Source organism: Mastigoproctus giganteus, chromosome 11 (genome assembly GCF_048544385.1).
Source record: "Mastigoproctus giganteus isolate SK-2022 chromosome 11, ASM4854438v1, whole genome shotgun sequence".
In the NCBI taxonomy this organism is placed as follows: Eukaryota; Metazoa; Arthropoda; class Arachnida; order Uropygi; family Thelyphonidae; genus Mastigoproctus; species Mastigoproctus giganteus.
In genome coordinates, this window is record NC_143585.1 from 9,355,324 (window position 1) to 9,376,357 (window position 21,034).

At 39.7% G+C, this 21,034-nt stretch overlaps 1 protein-coding gene across 2 annotated transcripts in view; it reads right to left on the reverse strand.

Annotated features, from left to right (window-relative positions):
* Nucleotides 1–21,034, reverse strand: part of LOC150077693 (clavesin-2-like) — an 80,717-nt gene that overhangs the window by 15,334 nt on the left and 44,349 nt on the right. For both annotated transcript variants that reach the window (XM_090384642.1, XM_090384643.1), the window contains one exon: nt 16,018–16,128. In XM_090384642.1, the coding sequence (XP_090240768.1) occupies nt 16,018–16,128 (111 nt within the window). The remainder of the gene's footprint in view (nt 1–16,017; nt 16,129–21,034) is intronic.

Here is a 21,034-nt window from a genome sequence, read left to right on the forward strand (position 1 = left end):
AACCTTTAATTTGCCTATAATTTTTTGGAGCAGATGGGAAGGAAATACGATGGAGGGCGCTGACTCTCTTTAAAAATTACAGCTGTGACTTGCAGGCTCCAAAAAAACGATAAGTGTTTGCCTTTTTATTTACATAATTGTTATTTTATTTTATATTGTACTTAATACGTAGTCTTATAGTTATAGTTATGCTGGTTATTTTTATTTTAATTTAGATAAACAGTTTTTGTAGATATACGTAATACTTAATATACGTAAAACCATTATTTCGTTCGAATCTTGCAGCCATTGTTTTTGTTATACAGGGTGTTTCAGTTAAACGTTTCAGAACTTCTAAGAGGGGTAGGGTACATCCTGACAACTCGAAATCATATAGCAATGTGGGGTCGGAAATGCTTTCCTGAAGCGGTGTTGTACACAGAAGCACCATAAAGAAAAGAGACCGTAAGTGAGAAATCGTTTTAATAATACATGAAAAGAAGCAAAAGGTACATGGATTAAAGTAAGTGTTCGAAGTTTCTTCCACGGGCTACAATGCACGCCTCACATCTCCGACGCATGGACATCCGAACATTCTGGAATACTCCAGGCGAATTTCGAATTTCTTCGGCAGCTACTGCGATTCTTGCAACCAGCTCCTCAGCATTGTCAACAGGGGTGTCATAAACTAGCGATTTCATATGACCCCAGAAATAAAAATCAAGACATGATAGGTCGGGTGACCGAGCAGGCCAACGCACGGGACCACCACGTCCCGTGCGTTGGCCTGCGAGATCACCTCATCGGACCTTACCTGTTACCGTGTCGTCTAACCGGACCTATCTACTTGATCTTTCTGCAGCAAATATTGCCACAACTTTTGAGAGATGAACAGATTTCTGCATCGACGCAACAGACAATGTGGTTCCAACACGATGGAGCCCCTGCCCATTATAGCGGAGATGTTCGTAACTACCTGGATGTCACATTTGGTCAACAGTGGATCGGACGTGGTGGTCCCGTGCGTTGGCCTGCTCGGTCACCCGACCTATCATGTCTTGATTTTTATTTCTGGGGTCATATGAAATCGTAGTTTATGACACCCCTATTGACAATGCTGAGGAGCTGGTTGCAAGAATCGCAGTAGCTGCCGAAGAAATTCGAAATTCGCCTGGAGTATTCCAGAATGTTCGGATGTCCATGCGTCGGAGATGTGAGGCGTGCATTGTAGCCCGTGGAAGAAACTTCGAACACTTACTTTAATCCATGTACCTTTTGCTTCTTTTCATGTATTATTAAAACGATTTCTCACTTACGGTCTCTTTTCTTTATGGTGCTTCTGTGTACAACACCGCTTCAGGAAAGCATTTCCGACCCCACATTGCTATATGATTTCGAGTTGTCAGGATGTACCCTACCCCTCTTAGAAGTTCTGAAACGTTTAACTGAAACACCCTGTATAGTGGTAGGGAATTCAAAATTTTAATTGAGGTAGTTAGGTAGCTCTAACGTATAATCTATAGAGTAATACACTTCACTGTGTCTATTAGATAGCGTAGTATTGACATTTAATTAATTTAATTTATTGATTTTATTAATTTAAAGTATCATGTCCCAAAGTAGAGCAGCAAAGCAACGGGCACAAAGTGGCAGGAGTGCTGTAACTCGGGGGAGAACTGAGGGGGGAGGCGATTCTCCAACGCATTAAGGATACTTAATGATTTTGTAATAACTGAGAGAAAAGTGGAAGAGAAATTGTTGAAGTTAAACGTAAGAAAAGCACCTGGGGTGGATGGGATCTATCCAGTTATATTAAAGGAGGCGGCAAAGCAACTAACCAAACCCTTAGTCATAATTATGAGAGCATCCTTGGACTCAGGGGAGGTTCCCACGGACTGGAGATGTGCAAATGTATCGCCTATTCACAAAGGGGGATCGAAGGGTGACACGAGTAGTTACAGACCAGTTAGTTTAACTTCTGTTCCTGGTAAAATAATGGAGTCACTGGTTAAAGATGCATTGCAGGATCATCTAGACAAGACTGCAGCAATTCAGACACAGCATGGGTTTGTTAAGAGAAAGTCTTGTCTGACAAATTTGATTGGATATTATGATGTGGTTACAAAGGAACTGGATGCAAAAAATAATTTTGATATCATATATTTGGATTTCAAGAAAGCTTTTGACACTGTTGCGCATGGAAGACTATTGTACAAATTGGAGCAGAATGGTATTAAGGGTAAGTTGCTACAATGGATAAAAGGATGGTTAGGTGGGAGAAGACAGAGGATGGTAATCAATGGGTGCTGCTCTTCTTGGACTAATGTTATTAGTGGGGTCCCACAGGGTTCGGTGTTAGGTCCACTGTTGTTTTGTATATTTATCAATGATATTGATGAAGGTATATCAGGCTTAATGTCGAAGTTTCCAGATGATACAAAGGTTGGCAGGGTTGTTAATGACAGTAACGGCAGTGTGCTACTGCAACAGGATCTGGATAATTTGGGCAGATGGGCTAAGAAGTGGCAACTGAAGTTTAACCTTGACAAATGCAAAGTACTGCATATGGGTAGAAGTAACCCCAAAGAAATGTCCCAACTGTGTGGTACTACACTTAAGGAGGTAGAAAATGAAAGAGACCTGGGAGTAATTGTGTAGGCAGATATGACGTTTTCTGAGCAATGCAGACAGGCTGCCAGGGCATGTGATGGGGTTTTGTCAATGATATATAGGAATTTTGCTAGCAGGGAAAAGGAGGTGATTATCCCTCTGTATAAGGCAATGGTCAGGCCACGCCTTGAGTACTGCATACAGGTCTGGAGACCTCATTTTAGGAAGGATGTAGATTTACTTGTGCGTGTACAGAGAAGCGCAACAAGATTGGTGAGGGGAATGAAGGGATCCTCTTACCAAGAGAGGCTTAAGTTCTGCAAATTGCAGTGGCAATTTTCAGAACTTAAGGTATAAGCGATACTAGGCACCTGCGCGGTGATCTGATTGAGGTGTATAAGGCCTTGAATGGGTTCAGCACGCTGAATTCTGATGGGATCCTTCTACTTGTTCAGATTACGAACCTAAGGGGGCGTAAATTCAAATTAAGAAAAGGCAGATGTAGAATAGATGTGCGGAAATTTGCCTTTAGCCAGCGGGTGGAACAAACTACCATCTGTCGTTGTGGAAGTTGATAGGTTGAATAAATTTAAGGAGGAACTGGACAGGCATTTGGAGGGAATGGTGTGATTTTTTTTTTTTTTTTTTTTTTTTGGCTGATGCTGCATAAGCTCATATACTTGCTTTCTTGCATCACATGCCACTCCTACTACTATCACAGCCTAAAAAAATGTGCAAATTTTGAAATGTTTGCCGAACTCTCTGGAACGGAACATGATATAGCCATGGGAGATGTCTTTGTGTGTGCGCGATGTAAGGAGTGTAAGGAAATCAGGCGACAACTCAGCGTTGTTATGGGCCTATATGAGAGTTTAAAGGACAGGGTGGATGCCCTCGAAAGATCTAAATTGAGGCGCCCATCAGGCTCATAGCTGCCCACATCAACGCCAGAGCTTGCACTTGGTCATCACGCAACACAGCGGCAACCGCCAAGGCAGAATGCGCTGGTCCCACAGGAACTAGTAGTTGTTGGTGACTGTATTGTCAGGAAAGGGGAAACATGCTTTGTAAAAAGGATAGGTGCAACAGGAGCAGGGTATGTCTGCCAGGGGCAAAGGTTGATGATGTTGTAAAGCGGATATCATCTTGAAGGGCACAAAAGGTCATATAGTTGTACACGTTGGCACTAATGATATTAAGAGTAGGAAACCGGCAGAATTACTTAACAAGTACAGGTCATTGATGAAAAAAAAGCCGTGAATTAGGGTTGAATTTGAAAGTGTCTGCAATTCTGCCCAGACACGATAGGAGGGAGTATATGATGAGAGCCTTGTCGATCAATTCGGCCCTGGAAAGAATGTGCAAGGCTCAAGGGGTAGAATTTTTTTCAGCCTGATCAGTACTTGTTAACAGGAGAGACTGCTTCTATATGGATGGGATACACTTAAATAGAAAGGGTGCAACAATATTTGCTAATGTTATCGAGGCAGTGTTAGGTGGGTCGGAAAACTGATAGCTTGGGGGGATACAAGGAATAATAGTTTAACAGTAGCCGTAGGCAGAGGTGAAGGTGATTCTTGCACAACTTCTATTACAATAAGTAGCGACCTGGAGCGTGGGGTGTTGGGGGTTTCAGGGACGGATGCCTGTCATCCTGAAATAGGTGGGTATATGGGATGTGTTAGGGTAACTAGGAATGGGAGTAGGACCATGTATGCTTGCATGTATACCAATGCTAGAAGTATAGTAAATAAATTTGATGAATTTGAAGTGTTGGTCAAGACATCAAAGGCGGATATTGTTGGGATAGCAGAGGCGTGGTGTCACACAGATATAAGGAATGCTGAACTAGAATTTAGAGAGTACAATGTGTACAGAATGGATAGATAGGATAGAAAGGGAGGAGGTGTTATGCTGTTAATTAAGAAAAACATAAAATCAAAAGAAGTGCATCCAGTTGATATAGATGAACAGTGCACTATTGAGTCAGTTTTGTGTCACATAAGCACTGCGACAGCAAAAATAAGAGTAGGAGTGTGTTATAGGCCTAATGAATCGAATGAGTACAATTAACAAATGTACAGAGAAATATAAGGCCTCCGTAGCCGAGTGGGCAGGAGCGGGAGTGCAGTAGCACACGCTCTTTGAGTAGACCGGGGTTCGAGACCCTGACTGCTGAATACGGTCGATCTGCCAACCCGCACTGGACCAGCGTGGCAGATTATGGTCCATTTCCCTCACCATGAATTGTTGAGGAGGCTTCCATCCTGCAGTGGGTTGACAATAGCTGCACTTTACTTTTTTTTTACAGAGAAATAGAGTGGGCTAGTAAATCAGAATGTCTTATAATGGGTGATTTTAACTTCCCAGATATTGACTGGAACTTGTGGGTTGGTCACTGACACACCAGTCAGACTTTTGTAGATTTATTGGATGATTGTTTTCTGCAGCAGCATGTTCGAGAGGCAACCAGAGAAAGTAATACTCTTGATCTTGTTATCAGCAGTGATCATTCGTGTATTAAGAATTTGCAGATAAAGGAACTACTAGGTGGCAGTGATCACAGTGTACTAATGTGGGATTTACTTATAGATTTAATTACCATCAGGGGTAAAGGAAAGGGTTTTTGCTTCGTAAAGGTGAGTACAGTGGTCTCCGACAGTTTTTAAATTCTGTACAGTGGGATTAACTGACGATACTACCAAGAGAAAATTCTAAGTGGGAAGCATTCAAGGAATTAATCGTGGATGCTACTAAAAGTTTCATACCTATTAAGAAATATTGTTCAAGGTTTAAGCCTAAATGGTTATCAAATGAACTAATGAGACTCGTAACAGAGAAGAAAAATTCATGGCATGCATGCAAATTATCTAGCGACTCAGAAGCCTATGGCAGATATCAGCTAGTCTGCAATCAGGACACAAACTAGGCGAAGGCAGATTACGAGAAATCCTTGGCAAAAGATGCTAAGAAAAACAGCAAGGATTCCTTTACTTATATAAACTCTAAAAGGAAGGGGATGAATATGATTGGTCCATTTGACATCGATGGTTCAACTGTTGGTGATCCTGCTCAGGTAGCAAACAAACTGAATGAGTATTTTGCATCTACATTCACACGTGAGGAATTATTAAGGTTTGAAAATTGCAGAATGTAGCAGGATAGTTAATGATTTTGTAATAACTGAAAGCAAACTGGAGGAGAAATTGTTGAAGTTCAACATAACAAAAGCACCTGGGGTGGATGGGATCTATCCAGTTATATTGAAGGAGGCGGCAAAGCAACTCAGCAAACCCTTAGCCATAATTATGAGAGCATCCTTGGATTCAGGGGAGGTCCCCACGGACTGGATATGTGCAAATGTATCCCCAATTCACAAAGGGGGATCGAAGGGTGACCGAGTAATTACAGACCAGTTAGTTTAACTTCTGTTCCGAGTAAAATAATGGAGTCACAGGTTAAAGAGGCATTGCAGGATCATCTAGACAAGACTGCAGCAATAATTCAGACACAGCATGGGTTTGTTAAGGGAAAGTCCTGTCTGACAAATTTGATAGGATATTATGATGTGATTACAAAGGAACTGGATGCAAAAAATAATTTTGATATCATCTATTTGGATTTCAGGAAAGCTTTTGACACTGTTGCGCATGAAAGACTATTGTACAAATTGGAACAGAATGGTATTAAGGGTAAGTTGCTACAATGGATAAAAGGATGGTTAAGTGGGAAAAGACAGAGGGTGGTAATCGATGGGTGCTGCTCTTCGTGGACTAATGTTATTAGTGGAGTCCCAGAGGGTTCGGTGCTGGGTCCACTGTTGTTTTGTATATTTATCAATGATATTGATGAAGATATATATCAAGCTTAATATCGAAGTTTGCAGATGGTACAAAGGTTGGCAGGGTTGTTAATGACAGTAATGGCAGTGTGCTACTGCAACAGGACTAGATAATTTGGGCAGATGGTCTAAGAAGTGGCAACTGGAGTTTAACCTTGACAATTTGAGGACGAGTGTTGCCGGTGCGGACGTGCCTTTCTGCCGCTCTTGGAACAGAGAACTTTTTTCTAATTATTTTCTGCTTTATTATTTTAAATTGGCATATTAACTTATTTTCTAGAGTAGCTTTCCTATTTACGGTACTTAAGTTTAAAGTAACTTAGATAGAGATTTTGTAGGTATTACTTACTATCGGAAAGGGTATCAAATCCACGTGTTTACCGTTCGTAAATAGCCGCCATTATTACGGAAAAATTAATCAGTAAAATCTATTAATCTTGTCGAACTTCACTGGCAATTAAATTGTACTTTTAACCATACATATAACCACTTAGGTGACGTAACATAAATAATTAGTAAAAATAAATAATTAATACATAACTTGATACGGAAGTTATATAAAGGGATTTCGTAGATAACACTGGTTACTGAAACATAAATATCGAGTTATAACTGTGTTGGGATACAAGTTTAGGATTTAATTTTGTACTGAAATTGAAATTTTATTGAAAGTAAATCGAAATCATGACTCAAACCAGAGCAGCAAAGCAAAAGGCTCATGCTAATGGGAATGCTGTGGATCGGGGGGAACTGAGGGCGACAGTGCCCCTCTGAATCACAGCCTTTTAAGATGCTCTATTTGCTTGATGTTTGCGGACAGTCAGGTATGGGACATGATACTGCCATGGGGGATGTCTTTGTATGTGCGCGATGCAAGGAGTGTAAGGAAATCAGTCGAAAACTCAGCGTTGTTATGGGCCTATATGAGAGCTTGAAGGACAGGGTGGATGCCCTCGAAGGATTACAAGTGAGGGGCCCATCAAGCTCTCAGCTGCCCACACCATTGACAGAGCTTGCACTTGGTCTTCACGCAACACAGCGGCAGCCAACAAGGCAGAATGCGCTGATCCCAAAGAAACTAGCAGTTGTTGGTGACTCTATTGTCAGGGAAACGGGAAACATGCTTTGTAAAAAGGATAGGTGGAACAGGACCAGGGTATGTCTGCCAGGGGCAAAGGTTGATGACGTTGTAGAGCGGATATCATCTTTTAAGGGCACAAAAGGTGATATAGTTGTACACGTTGGCACTAATGATATTAAGAGTAGGAGACCGGCGGAATTACTTAACAAGTACAGGTCACTGATGAAAAAAAGCCGTGAACTAGGGTTGAATTTGAAAGTGTCTGCAATTCTGCCAGACACGATAGGAGGGATTATATGATGAGAGCCTTGTCGATCAATTCGGCCATGGAAAGATTGTGCAGGGCTCAAGGGGTAGAATTTTTTCAGCCTGGTCTGTACTTGTTAACAGGAGAGACTGCTTCTACAGGGATGGGATACACTTAAATAGAAAAGGTGCAAGAAGGTTTGCTGATGCTATCGAGGCAGTGTTAGGTGGGTCGGAAAACTGATAGCTTGGGGGGATACAAGGACTAATAGATTAACAGTACCCACTGGCAGAGGTGAAAGTGATTCTTGCACTGCATCCTTTGGAATGAGCAGCAGCCTGGAAAATAAGATGCAGGATATTTCAGAGGGTACATCATGGGGGTACAAGTGAACACATGGGTTGTGTTAGGGTGGCTAAGAGGAAGAGCAGGTGCATTTATACTTGGGTGTACACCAGTGCTAGGAGTTTAGTAAATAAATTTGATGAATTTGAGGTATTGCTCAAAACATCAAAGGCAGTTATTTTTGGGATTTCAGAGACATGGTGTCACACAGATATAAGCAGGGTAAAATTGAATTTGAGGAGTACAATGTGTACAGAAAGGATAGACAGGATTGGAAAGGAGGAGGGGTTATGCTATTAGTTAGGAAACACATAAAATCCAAGGAAGTGAAGCCAGTCGACATAGCTGGACAGTGCAGTGTCGAGTCGGTTTGGTGTGACATAAGCATTGGGAGATGAAAATTGAGAGTAGGAGTGTGCTATAGGCCTAATGACTCTGATGAGTATAATAAGAAACTGTACAGAGAAATAGAGTGGGCCAGTAAATCAGAGAGTCTTATAATGGGGGATTTTAATTTCCCAGATATTGACTGGAATTTGGGGGTTGGTCACTTACACACTAGCAAGGCTTTTGTGGATTTATTGGATGATTGTTTTCTACATCAGCATGTTCGGGAGGCAACTAGAGGGAGTAATACTCTTGATTTGATTATCAGTAGTGATTCTTCATGCATTAAGAATCTGTAGATAAATGAACCACTAGGTGGCAGTGATCACAGTGTTCTGAAGTGGGAGTTAATCAAAGAGGTAACTACAATTAGGGGTAAAGGGAAGGGGTATTGCTTTCGTAAAGGCGACTACGATGGACTGAGACAGTATTTAAATTCTATACAGCGGGATCAACTGATGATGTTACCGGCAGCAAATTCAAAATGGGAAGCATTCAAAGAACTTATCTTGGAAGCTACTAGGCTTTACATACCAACTAAGAAATATTATTCAAGGTTTAGGCCTAAATGGATGTCAGATGAACTAATGAGGCATATGGCAGAGAAGAAAAATGAATGGGATACATACAAATAAACACGTGACACAGAAGCCTATGATAGATACAAGTTGATCTGTAACCAGGTTACAAAGGAGGTTAGGCAGACGAAGGCAGATTACGAGAGATCCTTGGCAAGGGATGCGAAGAAAACCAGCAAAGAGTTTTTTACTTATGTAAACTCTAGAAGGAAGGGGATGAATCAGATTGGTCCACTTGATATCGATGGGTCCACTGTTGATGACCCTGCTCAGGTAGCTAACAAACTAAAGGAATATTTTGCATCGACATTCACACATGAGGAGTTATTCAGCGAGGGGAATGCCAGAGGTGTATTCAACTCTAGCAGTAAGCTAGAGAATCTTGTCATAACTGAGAGTAAAGTGGAGGAGAAATTGTTGAAGATAAACACAAGAAATGCACCTGGGGTGGATGGGATCTTTCCAGTTATATTAAAATAGGCTACAAAGGAAGTAAGAAAACCCTTAGCCATAATTATGAGAGCTTCCTTGAACTCAGGGGAGGTACCCATGGACTGGAGATGTGCAAATGTGACCCCAATTCACAAGGGAGGATCAAAGGCTGGCACAAGTAATTATAGACCTGTGAGTTTAACTTCTGTTCCAGAAAAATTAATGGAGGCACTGGTTAAAGAAGGACTGCAGAATCATCTAGACAAGACTTCAGTTGTAGCTCGGACACAGCATGGTTTTGTTAAGGGGAAGTCTTGCCTGACCAATTTGTTTGGATACTATGATGCAGTCACAAAAGAACTGGATCAGGGAATAACTTTGATATTATATACTTGGATCTTAGAAAGGCTTTTGATACTGTTGCACATGGAAGACTGCTGCGCAAATTGGAGCAGTGTGGCAATGGAGGCATATTGCTGCTATGGATAAAGGGGTGGTTTGGGGGGGGGAGAAGACAGAGAGTGGTAATCAATGGACACTGCTCATCGGTGACTAATGTTATTAGTGGAGTCTCGTAGGGTTCAGTATTGGGTCCTTTGTTGTTTTCTGTATTTATAAATGATATTGATGATGGTATATCAAGCTTAATATCCAAGTTTGCAGACGATACAAAGGTTGGCAGGGTTGTCAAGGACACTACTGACACTATGCTGCTGCAACAGGATCTGGAAAGGTTGAGCAGATGGGCTGAGAGGTGGCAAATGAAGTTTAACATTGACAAATGTAAAGTACTACATATGGGAAACAGCAACCCCAGAGCAACGTATCAACTCTGTGGTACTACACTGACAGTGGTAGAGAATGAAAGGACCTGGGGGTGGTTGTGCAGGCAGATATGAAGTTCTCTGAGCAGTGCAGACGGGCTGCAAGAGTAGCTCATGTTGTATTGTCAGTGATATATAGGAATTTTGCTATCAGGGAGAAGGAGGTGATTGTCCCTCTGTATAAGGCAATGGTCAGGCCACGCCTTGAGTACTGCGTACAGGTCTGGAGGCCTCATTTTAGGAAGGATGTAGATTTACTTGAGGGTGTGCAGAGAAGGGCAACAAGATTGGTGAGGGGAATGAAGGGATTCTCTTACCAAGAGCGGCTAAAGTTCTGCAAATTTCAATGGCTGGAGACTAGGCACCTGCGCGGTGATCTGATTGAGTTGTATAAGGCCTGGGATGGGTTGAGCATGCTGAATTGTGATGGGATCCTTCCACTTGTTCAGATTACGAAACTAAGGGGGCATTAATTCAAATTAAGAAAAGACAGATGTAGAATAGATGTGCGGAAATTTGCCTTTAGCCAGCGGGTGGTTTATTGCTGGAACAAACTTGCATCTGTCGTTGTGGAAGTTGATAGGTTGAATACATTTAAGGAGGAACTGGACAGCCATTTGGAGGGCATGGTGTGTTTTGTTTTTTTTTTTTGGGTGATGCTGCATAATCTCATACACTTGCTTTCTTGCATCACATGCCACTGCTACTACTACGAGTTGCCATAATAGGGCTGACAATAGTCAGCCCTATTATCCCATCTCGTTCGTTTTCTACTGACAGTGTGGCATTAAGTGATCACGGAGTTCTACTGTGGTGGAGAGAGAGAGAGAGAGAGAGAGAGAGAGAGAGAGAGAGAGAGAGAGAGAGAGAGAGAGAGAGAGATTAAAGGAAAAGGAATGGGTTATCATTTCAGGAAAGAAAATTCTTAAGGTGCTACATGGCTTATGTGAAATAGGTAGATATCTTCCAGAGCGCGAATACCATTGAATTATGGTATACCTTTAAAATATTAATCACAGAAGCTAGATAGTTATTTGTTTTTTTTTTTTTTTTTTCTTTTTAGGAGCATTAGCAACTAAGGCCGCATTGCTCCGGGATATGCTGTGGTCATTCCCTGACCTTTCCGCATCCTCCATATTTGGTGGTGACTGGCTCGACCCCCGGTTTAATCAAGAAGCGTGTGCTACGCACTGCTGCTCCTTCCCACCTGGCTACGGAGGCGCCATCACAGAAGCCTTGAATGATTACATACCATTAGAAAATACTCCACGAGGAGGATTGCAATTTGGATGAATAATGAAGTTTCCAGATTACGTTAGCAGAAAAAGACAGCATGGAAATGTTACAGAGCAAGAAAAAGTACTGAAGCCTATAGCAGATAAAAATTGATCTGTAATAATGCCACTGAAAGGGTTAGGCTGGCAAAGGCAGATTATGAGAAATCTCTGGGAAAGAGAGCAAAGCGGGGGGGGGGTATAAGGAATTAATCACATATATAAATGCAAAGAAGAGAAGGAGAAACCAGATGGACCCTTGTGTAATTGACGTGGAATAGTATTATATACCCCAGCTGAAGTTGTAAATGAAATCAACAGTTTCTTTTCATTGATATTTGCAGAAGAAAACCCCTTTACGTCAATAAGAAATTATAGGAGTGAAGTCGATAAAAATGTAATTAATTATGTTGAATTTCACAAGTTTATTTAATGAAAAAAATTTCTAGCCTACAGCATGTAAGGCTTCTGGGGTTGATGTCATATACCCTATAATCTTACGGGAGTCAGCAAGTGAGTACATTGTCCCATTGAGGCTAATTATGAGAGCATCTCTGGACGGGCGAGTGATTCCGTTGGATTGGAAAAGAGATGTAAGAGATGCCGAGATGTATCTCCATAGAAAAGGACGGTCTAAGAGTAAATTGGGAAATTACCGACCAGTCAGTCTAACTTGAGTAGTAGGGAAAATCATGGACACAATTATCAGCGGTCGAATTAAGGATCGTTTAGATAAAAATGGAATTCTGAAGGATGGTCAGCATGGGTTTGTAAAGGGAAAATCATGTTTAACTAATCTGGTTAGCAATTTTTACAGGGTCACTCAAGACCAGGACTTAGGGTGATCATTTCGACATTGTTTATTTGGATTTCAGCAAAGCATTTGCCTCAGATCCACATGAGCAGTTGCCTTATAAGCAGGAACAGGTTGGAATCACTCCTTAGTTGGATATCTGGATGGCTTTAATGCAAGGAGCAGAGTGTTGTGTTAAATAGTTATTCTCCAGGATGAGTTTATGTAAGAAGTGGGATTCCCCAAGAATCAGTATTAGGAACACTGTCGTTTTTGCTTTCTACGCCTGAGACCGGCTAACTCAGCCACTAACTCCGTGGCTGAGTTAGTCGGTCTAAGGCATAAATGGCAAGGTTTTCCTCCGGAAACTTGGGTTTTACGTCCAGCAAAACAGACAAATCGACCATAAAACACACGCAATTAACAGACATAAGACACAAAGCACAGCAGATGAATTTAATTATTCGGGTGGCTAAAAATAAGTTTTGTTTTTTTTAGTTAGTTTAAAGAAAAGGATAAGATTAATCAAATTTTTGATTTTTTAAAGAATTGGTTAATATTTTTATTATCTAATCGGAGGTTATAATAGTGTGTAGTTTGATGTAAACGCTACCGACTTTTGGATAATAATAAAATAAAATATGCTATTTAATCTTGTTCAAATCCATGAGGTTAGAGGGACAGGGACCTATCCTCTCATATTTTTGTGACATTAAGAGATATGACACAGAACCTAGCAAGACTTCACAAAATACTAATATTAGGAAAGGCGCGACTCCTAAGGAGTGGAATAATGCAATCAATTTTCTGCATAATAAAAGGAGATAAATCATAAATTGGAAATTACAGATTAATTAGCCTGTTGTTCCACATCTACAAATTGTTCAAAAGGGTCATTACTAACATATTACAAAGAATACTTGACGAGAATCAACCAAAAGAGCAAGCTGGCTTTAGGACTATTCTCAACTGCGGATCTCAGCTAATGGAGAAACCAAATGAATACAAAACACCATTATGCTTGGCATTTGTAGATTATGAAAAGGCATCTGACTCCATACTGCATAAAGCAATGTTTCTGGCATTGGAATGACAAAGCATAAACATCCAATACATTATAATTTTGAAGAAAATATATGAGAACGCAACCTCCTTTATTAGACTAGACAAAGACAGTAGTAAATTTAAAATTAGGAAAGGAGTTCGACAAGGAGACACAATATCTTCTAAGTTGTTTACTGCTGCACTTCAGGAAGCTTTCAGAAGATTAGTATGGTCGCAGAAAAGAGTCAATGTGAATGGAGAGTACCTAAACCATTTACGATTTGCAGATGACATTGTGGTCATAAGCCACGATCCCAAAGAATAAGAGGAAAATATTAATCAGTTATGCAGAGTTAGTAAGGATTTTGGACTAAAGATAAATATGGCTAAAACAAAAGTAATGATGAACAAGTATGCCACGGAAAGGGAAATAATGATTGAAGGAGCAGTAATTGAAAAGGTGGAGTCATATACTTATCTGGGATAAGTTATTAGCTGTAATAATGATAAATGGCTGGAAGTCAAGAGAAGAACACATTTTGGATGGATAGCATTCAGGAAATATAGTCACATACTGAAGAGCAATATCCCAGTTTGTCTGAAACGTAAAATAATGAACCAATATATACTCCCCACCATGACTTATGGAAGTGAAACTTGGGCACTCACCAAAAGAATGGAAGAGAAGCTAAGAACTACACAGCAAAGAATGGAACGAATTATATTGGGAATCAGACTGTTAGATAAGAAGAGAAACACATGGATCAGGCAGCAAACTCAAGTAAATGACATTCTTATGAAAACTAAAGAACTGAAATGGTCTTGGGCAGGACTCATAGCTGTAAGACATGATGACAAATGGACTAAGAAAATAGCAGAATGGTAGTCAAGAGGAATTTAAAAAAAAAAAACTTGGAAGACAACAACTGAGATGGACAGATGAAATTCACGAGTTTGTGGGTAGCAAATGGATGGCCATTGCACAAAACAGAAGGAACTGGAAAGTTGCTGGAGAGGCCTTCATCCTGCAATGATGATGATGAATGAAATTTTAGTTATATCGTACAGACAGCAATAAAACACTTATCATCTTTATACAAAGTGATCACGACAATGGTCCCCGCATACACACTACCCCGACTGCCTCCATTCACTCTCTGGCAAATTTGAGGCAGCAAATTTATGGTCTCTATGCAATAGCTGTTTCGGAACCCTTCTAGAGAGTTACCAATTTGTTGGGTCTAGTGGCATATCTAGTGGGGCCTGCAAACACCATTTTAGAGCTGTATCAACCCTTGAAAAGTAATGAACATTGGATTTAGCATTGATTCCCAATCAAACGACATCAGTCGTATTGCATGGAAAGAGAGGGGCGTTTTCAAGGGAAGCTGACGGAACATATTCTACATTAACCAAAAATTCGAAATAAAAAAGAGAGAGAAAGAAAAAGCTCCCTGTGTTGTATTGCCAAATGTTTGGAAATTATATATTATTGCCATTTTTTGTGGTTAATAAGTATTAGTATTCACATGCTTTCCTAATATTCAAGTAAAGATAATCAAACATTATTTATGTGCGTATAAGCGTTCCTAGGTCTATATAAAAAAAAAAAAAAAGAAAAAAGAAAACACTCAAAAGCCTGGGCGCTAAGCACCCACTTGCGATGATATGTGGACAGGATGCTGCGGGAAGAGATGGGCATTTAAGTGTAAACTGTGAACATATCTCTTAATGGCCTCTACGTTTACTTCCCTGAATTCCTCCCATTTAAAATTTGTAACTGATATCATCATTAGGTGTTCCTACTGAAAGGAACACTAAAAGTAAGACTACTTTGCATGTATTTACCAAAACAAAATCGCTTTCCCTTACCGTTGACAATAGTTAATTCCATAGGTATATACCCTCATCAATACAAGATTTAACATTATGATTGCTGTTAAGAATATCCAAATTATGATTAATTTGGATATTCTTAATTCATGATAATTCACTAATATTTAATTGTTTTAAAATTCTTCTTCTTATTATTTAATTCTCTCTTCGGAAACTCAGAATTGCATATCTTTACTTTCCATATTCTTCATATTATAGTCATTTTTGTAGCAGATTTAGAAGGGAAAATTGCTAACCGAAAACTAAGCACCTTCTGGAGCAGGGTGTCCTGCACACCTCAATATGTTTCGCTTAATTTTTGACAATAGGAAAAAAGTATTACTGACCCTGACTTTTTATTGGCACAGGCTCGAAAAATCAATGTATCTGCCAATGAAAAGGGATTGTTTTGAGCGGAACAGCTGAAACCACTTTCATTCACTGGTAAGATGTATAATGGATCCTGTCCCTGCTAATGGAAGGGCGATAAATTCTACACATCACCACTGATTTTCGTCATACTGATCGCTTGGTATAAAACTTTGATGATTTCTCTATTTTCTCTACTAAACTCTCAGATAAACAAAAATCTGCACTTTGAGGAAAAAGAAATTGTTCTGACACTGAGTGTATACTTGCATTTAAATCAAATAAAATGTTAATAATTAAAAGAGCAACTTTCCATAATTCTCAAAAGAATAACTTACTCGTTTCGTTAGTTTCTCATTGACCAGATGCCGCAAGACAGAATAAATGGCTTTTAAAATAGACGAAGTACAGAGAACGTGCAACTGCTTCACTCGGTAAGGTATCATATTCTGAAAGAAGAAAAAATATTGATATTGTAACATTGCAATTTAATTACACTTTATTAATGGTCACTTTATTAGGTGCATTGACCTAATAGCAATTAAGGCTCCCTTTACACGTCAGAATAGCCTCGATGATTGGTCATGGTAAGGCCTTGAGTTGTCGAAGCATGCATCAGGGAAGCTAGACCACGTTGACTCATTTGCTTCTCACAGGAGTTAAAAATTGTGGATCTCTTCTCCAAAGCACCCTTTCCACGTCATCTGAGAGGTGATCGAATTGATTAAATACATCCGGCATGATCAACTGGATTGGACTAATATTGTGACTGGGAAGGTCACCACAGTAAGCTGAATTCACTCTCATATTCCTGGAACTAGCTGTGTACAATTCTCTAGGATTTTAAGAGCCTCAGCAGCTAAGGCCTTATTGCTCCATGTGTATTGTGTCTACATTTCCTTTAGTTCCGAGGTAGATTTTCTGTTTGTTGGGCAAAATACCAGAGTTTCCGGGAGAAAACCCATGCTACCCACGCATGAGATTGTAAGGTGTAAAATCTTACAAATATAATATTTTGTGGAGGAGGGAGATTTATTTAAAGTAAAACTTATAATATGGCAATATGGGGGAGCGAAAAACCATACGTCAAGAATATTACTAAGATTACCCAAGGGATTAAATTAGACAACATCTATACAAGGGGAGCAGTAAGTGAAAAGCTATTAGCAAGCTAGGGACACTTCGACTCTCAGCTCACACAGGCAAACCAGAACAATAGAAACTAGTAGCAACTGCTATTAGTAGAAGGGTCAACTCTGGTAAACAATAGCGCGGTGGACCATGTGGTTTCGGGACATTTCTTTAATCGGTGACACCTGAAGAGGATAATAAGATGGTAAAAAACGGAACAAATGCTGGGAATTAGATTTAAGTCTGTCTGGCTGGCAGTGATGGCAAGTTTTATAGATCGTGGGAAATTAGTCTGCTACAGTATAACTATAAGCGGCTGACTTCAAAGGTACAGACAGCCTGAGAAAGTTTACAAATTTCTTAAAAATAAGAAGTTAGATCGAGCAACAAGGAATCAGCTTGAGAAAATAAAACGGGCAAATAAGAAGAGAGAGAAAGTTGATAAAATGAGTAAGATTGGTTAAACAGAAAACTAGGGCGGATTTGACATATGTAGGCGGTACAGAAAAGGAGATGAACAAAAAGTGAGTGAACAGGGAGAGAGGGAACACAGAGTTGAGAATTTGGGAGTGTTTTGCGAAGATGAGTTAGAGTCAGATCCCTGAGTTGAGCTATGTGGGTGTGTATGGAAATGAGTTAGGGGGAGACAAAGTTTAGATTCTCGTCGGCGTTTGGGAAAATGAGTTAGGACAGACAGTTGGGTTTTTTGTCGTGTTAGAAAATGTGAGTAGACAGAGAACCCCAAGTTGAGTTATGTGGGTGTTTATGGAAATGAGTTAGGGGAGACACAGTTGAAGTTTTTTTTTGTGTTAGAAAATGTGAGAAGACAGACACAGATCCCCGAGTTGAGTTATGTGCGTGTTTAGGAAAATGAGTTAGTGGGATTCTAAGTTGAGTTTTGTTGGTGCTAGGAAAAATGAAATAGTCAGCGGACACAGCAGGCGAGATTTTCGTCGAGATAAGTAAAATAAGTTAGTAACACGGACAGTTGAGGGTTCTGTTGTGGTAGGAAATATGTGTCAGTTAACAGCTGAGTGTTTGGACATGGTGGGAAAAGAGCAGGGTAGCGCCCTGGGAAGTTTTCTTCTTGAAAGAGTTCTTAATAGGTGGAGCAGAAAAACGAGGGTAACACCCTATGAGTTTTTCCTTGTGATCAGTTTTAATAAAGTGGAGTAGAGAAGGAGTTAGTGTGAGATGCCCTATGAGTTTTCCTTGTGATAGGTTTTAATAAGGTGGAGAGAAAGGGAGCGAAACCCGCAGAATCAGTAGCTCGAGAGAAGGAGCGAAAATGCGGAATTAGTAGCTCGAGGAGAAGGAACAAGCAACGAATGGAAAAGATAGAAGTAGCCAGAATAAGGTGGAGAAAGAACGCCAGTCCCAGTGCAGCAAAGAGTTCCAAAAAAAAAAAAAAATTATCTGTAGCAAATTCAGGTGAAAGCAGATGAAGGAGATCCTCAGTGAGCCAAAGATGGAAGTTTGAAACCGCCCCGGGAAGCAAAGGAAAGAAAAAAATGATAATAGTAAGTACTGTAAGTTAACAAGGACTGTTAGTGAAACAGTATAGTGATTAATTAATGAAAAAGGGATAGCATTAGAAGTAAATTGATAGATAAATTATCTCTTAAGTAAATTATATATATACTAACAGAGATTAATTAATTCAAAAGGGTTATTGTAAAATACAAGAGAAACGAAAGATAAGTAATAGTTTAAATTGTTGTTCAGATGATTATAATATGTTAGAAGGATAATTGAACTATATAAAAAACTTTGAATGTTTTAAGGACAGATAATTGAATCCTATGAGAAGTTTTGATTATGTTTTAAGGATAGATAATTGAATATAGTGTTTGTATTAATGAAAAATTGTTGGTTCATCTGAAAGACTAATAACAAATAGAGACTTTAGGAAAGTTAAGATTGGTCTTCAGTGTATTGTAACAGAATGGCGAGAACACAGAGTATAATGATCAAAATAGCATACTGATTGTTAATATAAGAATAATTTATGCAAAGTATCCTTGACTTAACCTTGTATGCATATTACATGTTTTTTTTATTCAATGGTATATTATGTTGTGTATATATATGTAAATAAACTTTGTTGTTTATTAATTTGTGAGTTTGTTATTCCTGAACACTCAGCCTTTCCGAAGGGAATTATACATAATAGAGAAGTTCCCTTGAATCTGGAATTCTCCTGTGAAGCAAAGTCAGATGTGAACGTAGGGGTGTAAGGAATAGAGGTCTATAGTTATAAGGGAACAGATATGGGACTGGAACTCAGGTCTTTTCTACCCTGTGCGGGGGAGGACGACGATTCTACCAACTTTGCTACCCACGAGGGCCCTTTTTCTGGGACATAGCGCATTATCGTGTTGATTTTGTAGTAGGGTATTAGGAGCGTCAGCGACTAAGCCCATATTGCTCCCTATCTATATACGGAGCAATACGGTGTCTGTAAATTACTGGTGTTCTGTAGTCGTTAAAATCCGAGTTTTCGGGAGAAAAAGCTACTTTCCCTTGCCTGAGACCGACTAAATAAGATACGTTGTGAAAAAGGCGCATAAAATTCCTCACCTCACCTCATCGACGGGACTATGAACTGACGTCTTTTCCACTCGGCGTGGGGAGGACGGCAATTTTACCAAGTGTGCCCACGAGGGCTTTATCGTACTGGAAAAGTCCATCCACAGATGGATTTAATGTAGCCAAGAATAAATGCGCTTCTTGTCGGAAATACCTATTTTCCAGATAACCTGTGGCATTCAGTTGTTGCTACACTAATATAAAGAGGCCCAATGTGAACTATTAAAGCATTCCCCAGTCCACTGGATAAATAGATGGTGAAAAGTGTTTTACCTCCACCAGCCGCCTTCACTTTTACATATGACAGGATGAATGGGCAGTGTGAAGCAGCAGTAACGGAGATTCAAGTAGGAACCATGAACCAGACAGCATTTACCAATCGTCTATTGCCGGTGTTCATGAGCACACTGTCACCGTTTTTTTCTGATAGGATGCAAACAGAAGTGGAACCCGATTCGGTTTTCAGCATGCCATTCGTAACAAGGTACAGAGGTCCTTTCTGCTAACCTTCTTGTTATCTCAATTGTTTGTGGCCACAGGATTATTGCTGATTGGACACTATTTGGTTATCGCGCCAATCTCAATACACCGAAGACACAATCGTAAGTACAAATCTCAACAGTGTTGCAGTTTCTGAGATATTCATATTTTGATCGTGGCGTGGCAGTGGATGAAAAATGCACTGATATGAATGAGCTGCACATATACAGTATCCGTTCAGTCTGCCCTTCTGCTTTCTATTTCATGGTATAGAAAACTGAATAATTTTACGAAGTGTTCTATTTTATGAGAAGGGTATGTGTAGCTAATAAAGTGGCCACTCAGTTTATATGCAGGCATATAAGAAAGCATTAAACAAGCAGAAACAGCACTGTGTACAGTGTGTTTAATTTCTAACGGCATGATTCAACCCATTTTACATGCCCTCAAGGACCATCACGCCCCTAAGGGGAAACAATGGCACTTATTTTTGGAACATACATTAATTCTGTGGGGGGGGAGAAATAATACGTTTTTAATACTTATTTTTGTTTAATGAGTAATTATGTTGACCTTTATTTTCTGTTTCTTGGTTATTATTGATAATAATGTTATTAAATATTCTTTATTTTTTGTTCCCTTTTATTTATATAGACCTTTTTTTTCTTATACCCCCACTTACACATCTGACGTTGGATTCACAGGAGAATTCCAGATTCAAGGGAACTTCTCAATTACGTATAATTCCCTTCGGAAAGGCTGAGTGTTCAAGAATGACACAAGCACACATTAATTTATAACATGACATGGTTTATTTACATATATATATATATATATAAAACATGAAAAAATGATCAAGCTCAAGCACATATTAATATTAGTGACAAATGGGCCTGGAGTACTGGGGTCCATAGTTTAACAGATATTTATTTAAAGTATACCCAGTAAAATAAAATAAAATAAAATATTTCCAGAAGCTTTCGGAACTCGTGTCCCTTTCTCAACTGACAGAATTTTTTTAAATACATTACAAGCAAACTGTGGCACGTTACTCATTCGTCATTGTTGTAGCACGGACGTGTGCTGCCTTGCGCCAGTGATCATCCATGGATGATCACTGGCGCAAGGCAGCACACGTCCGTGCTACAACAATGA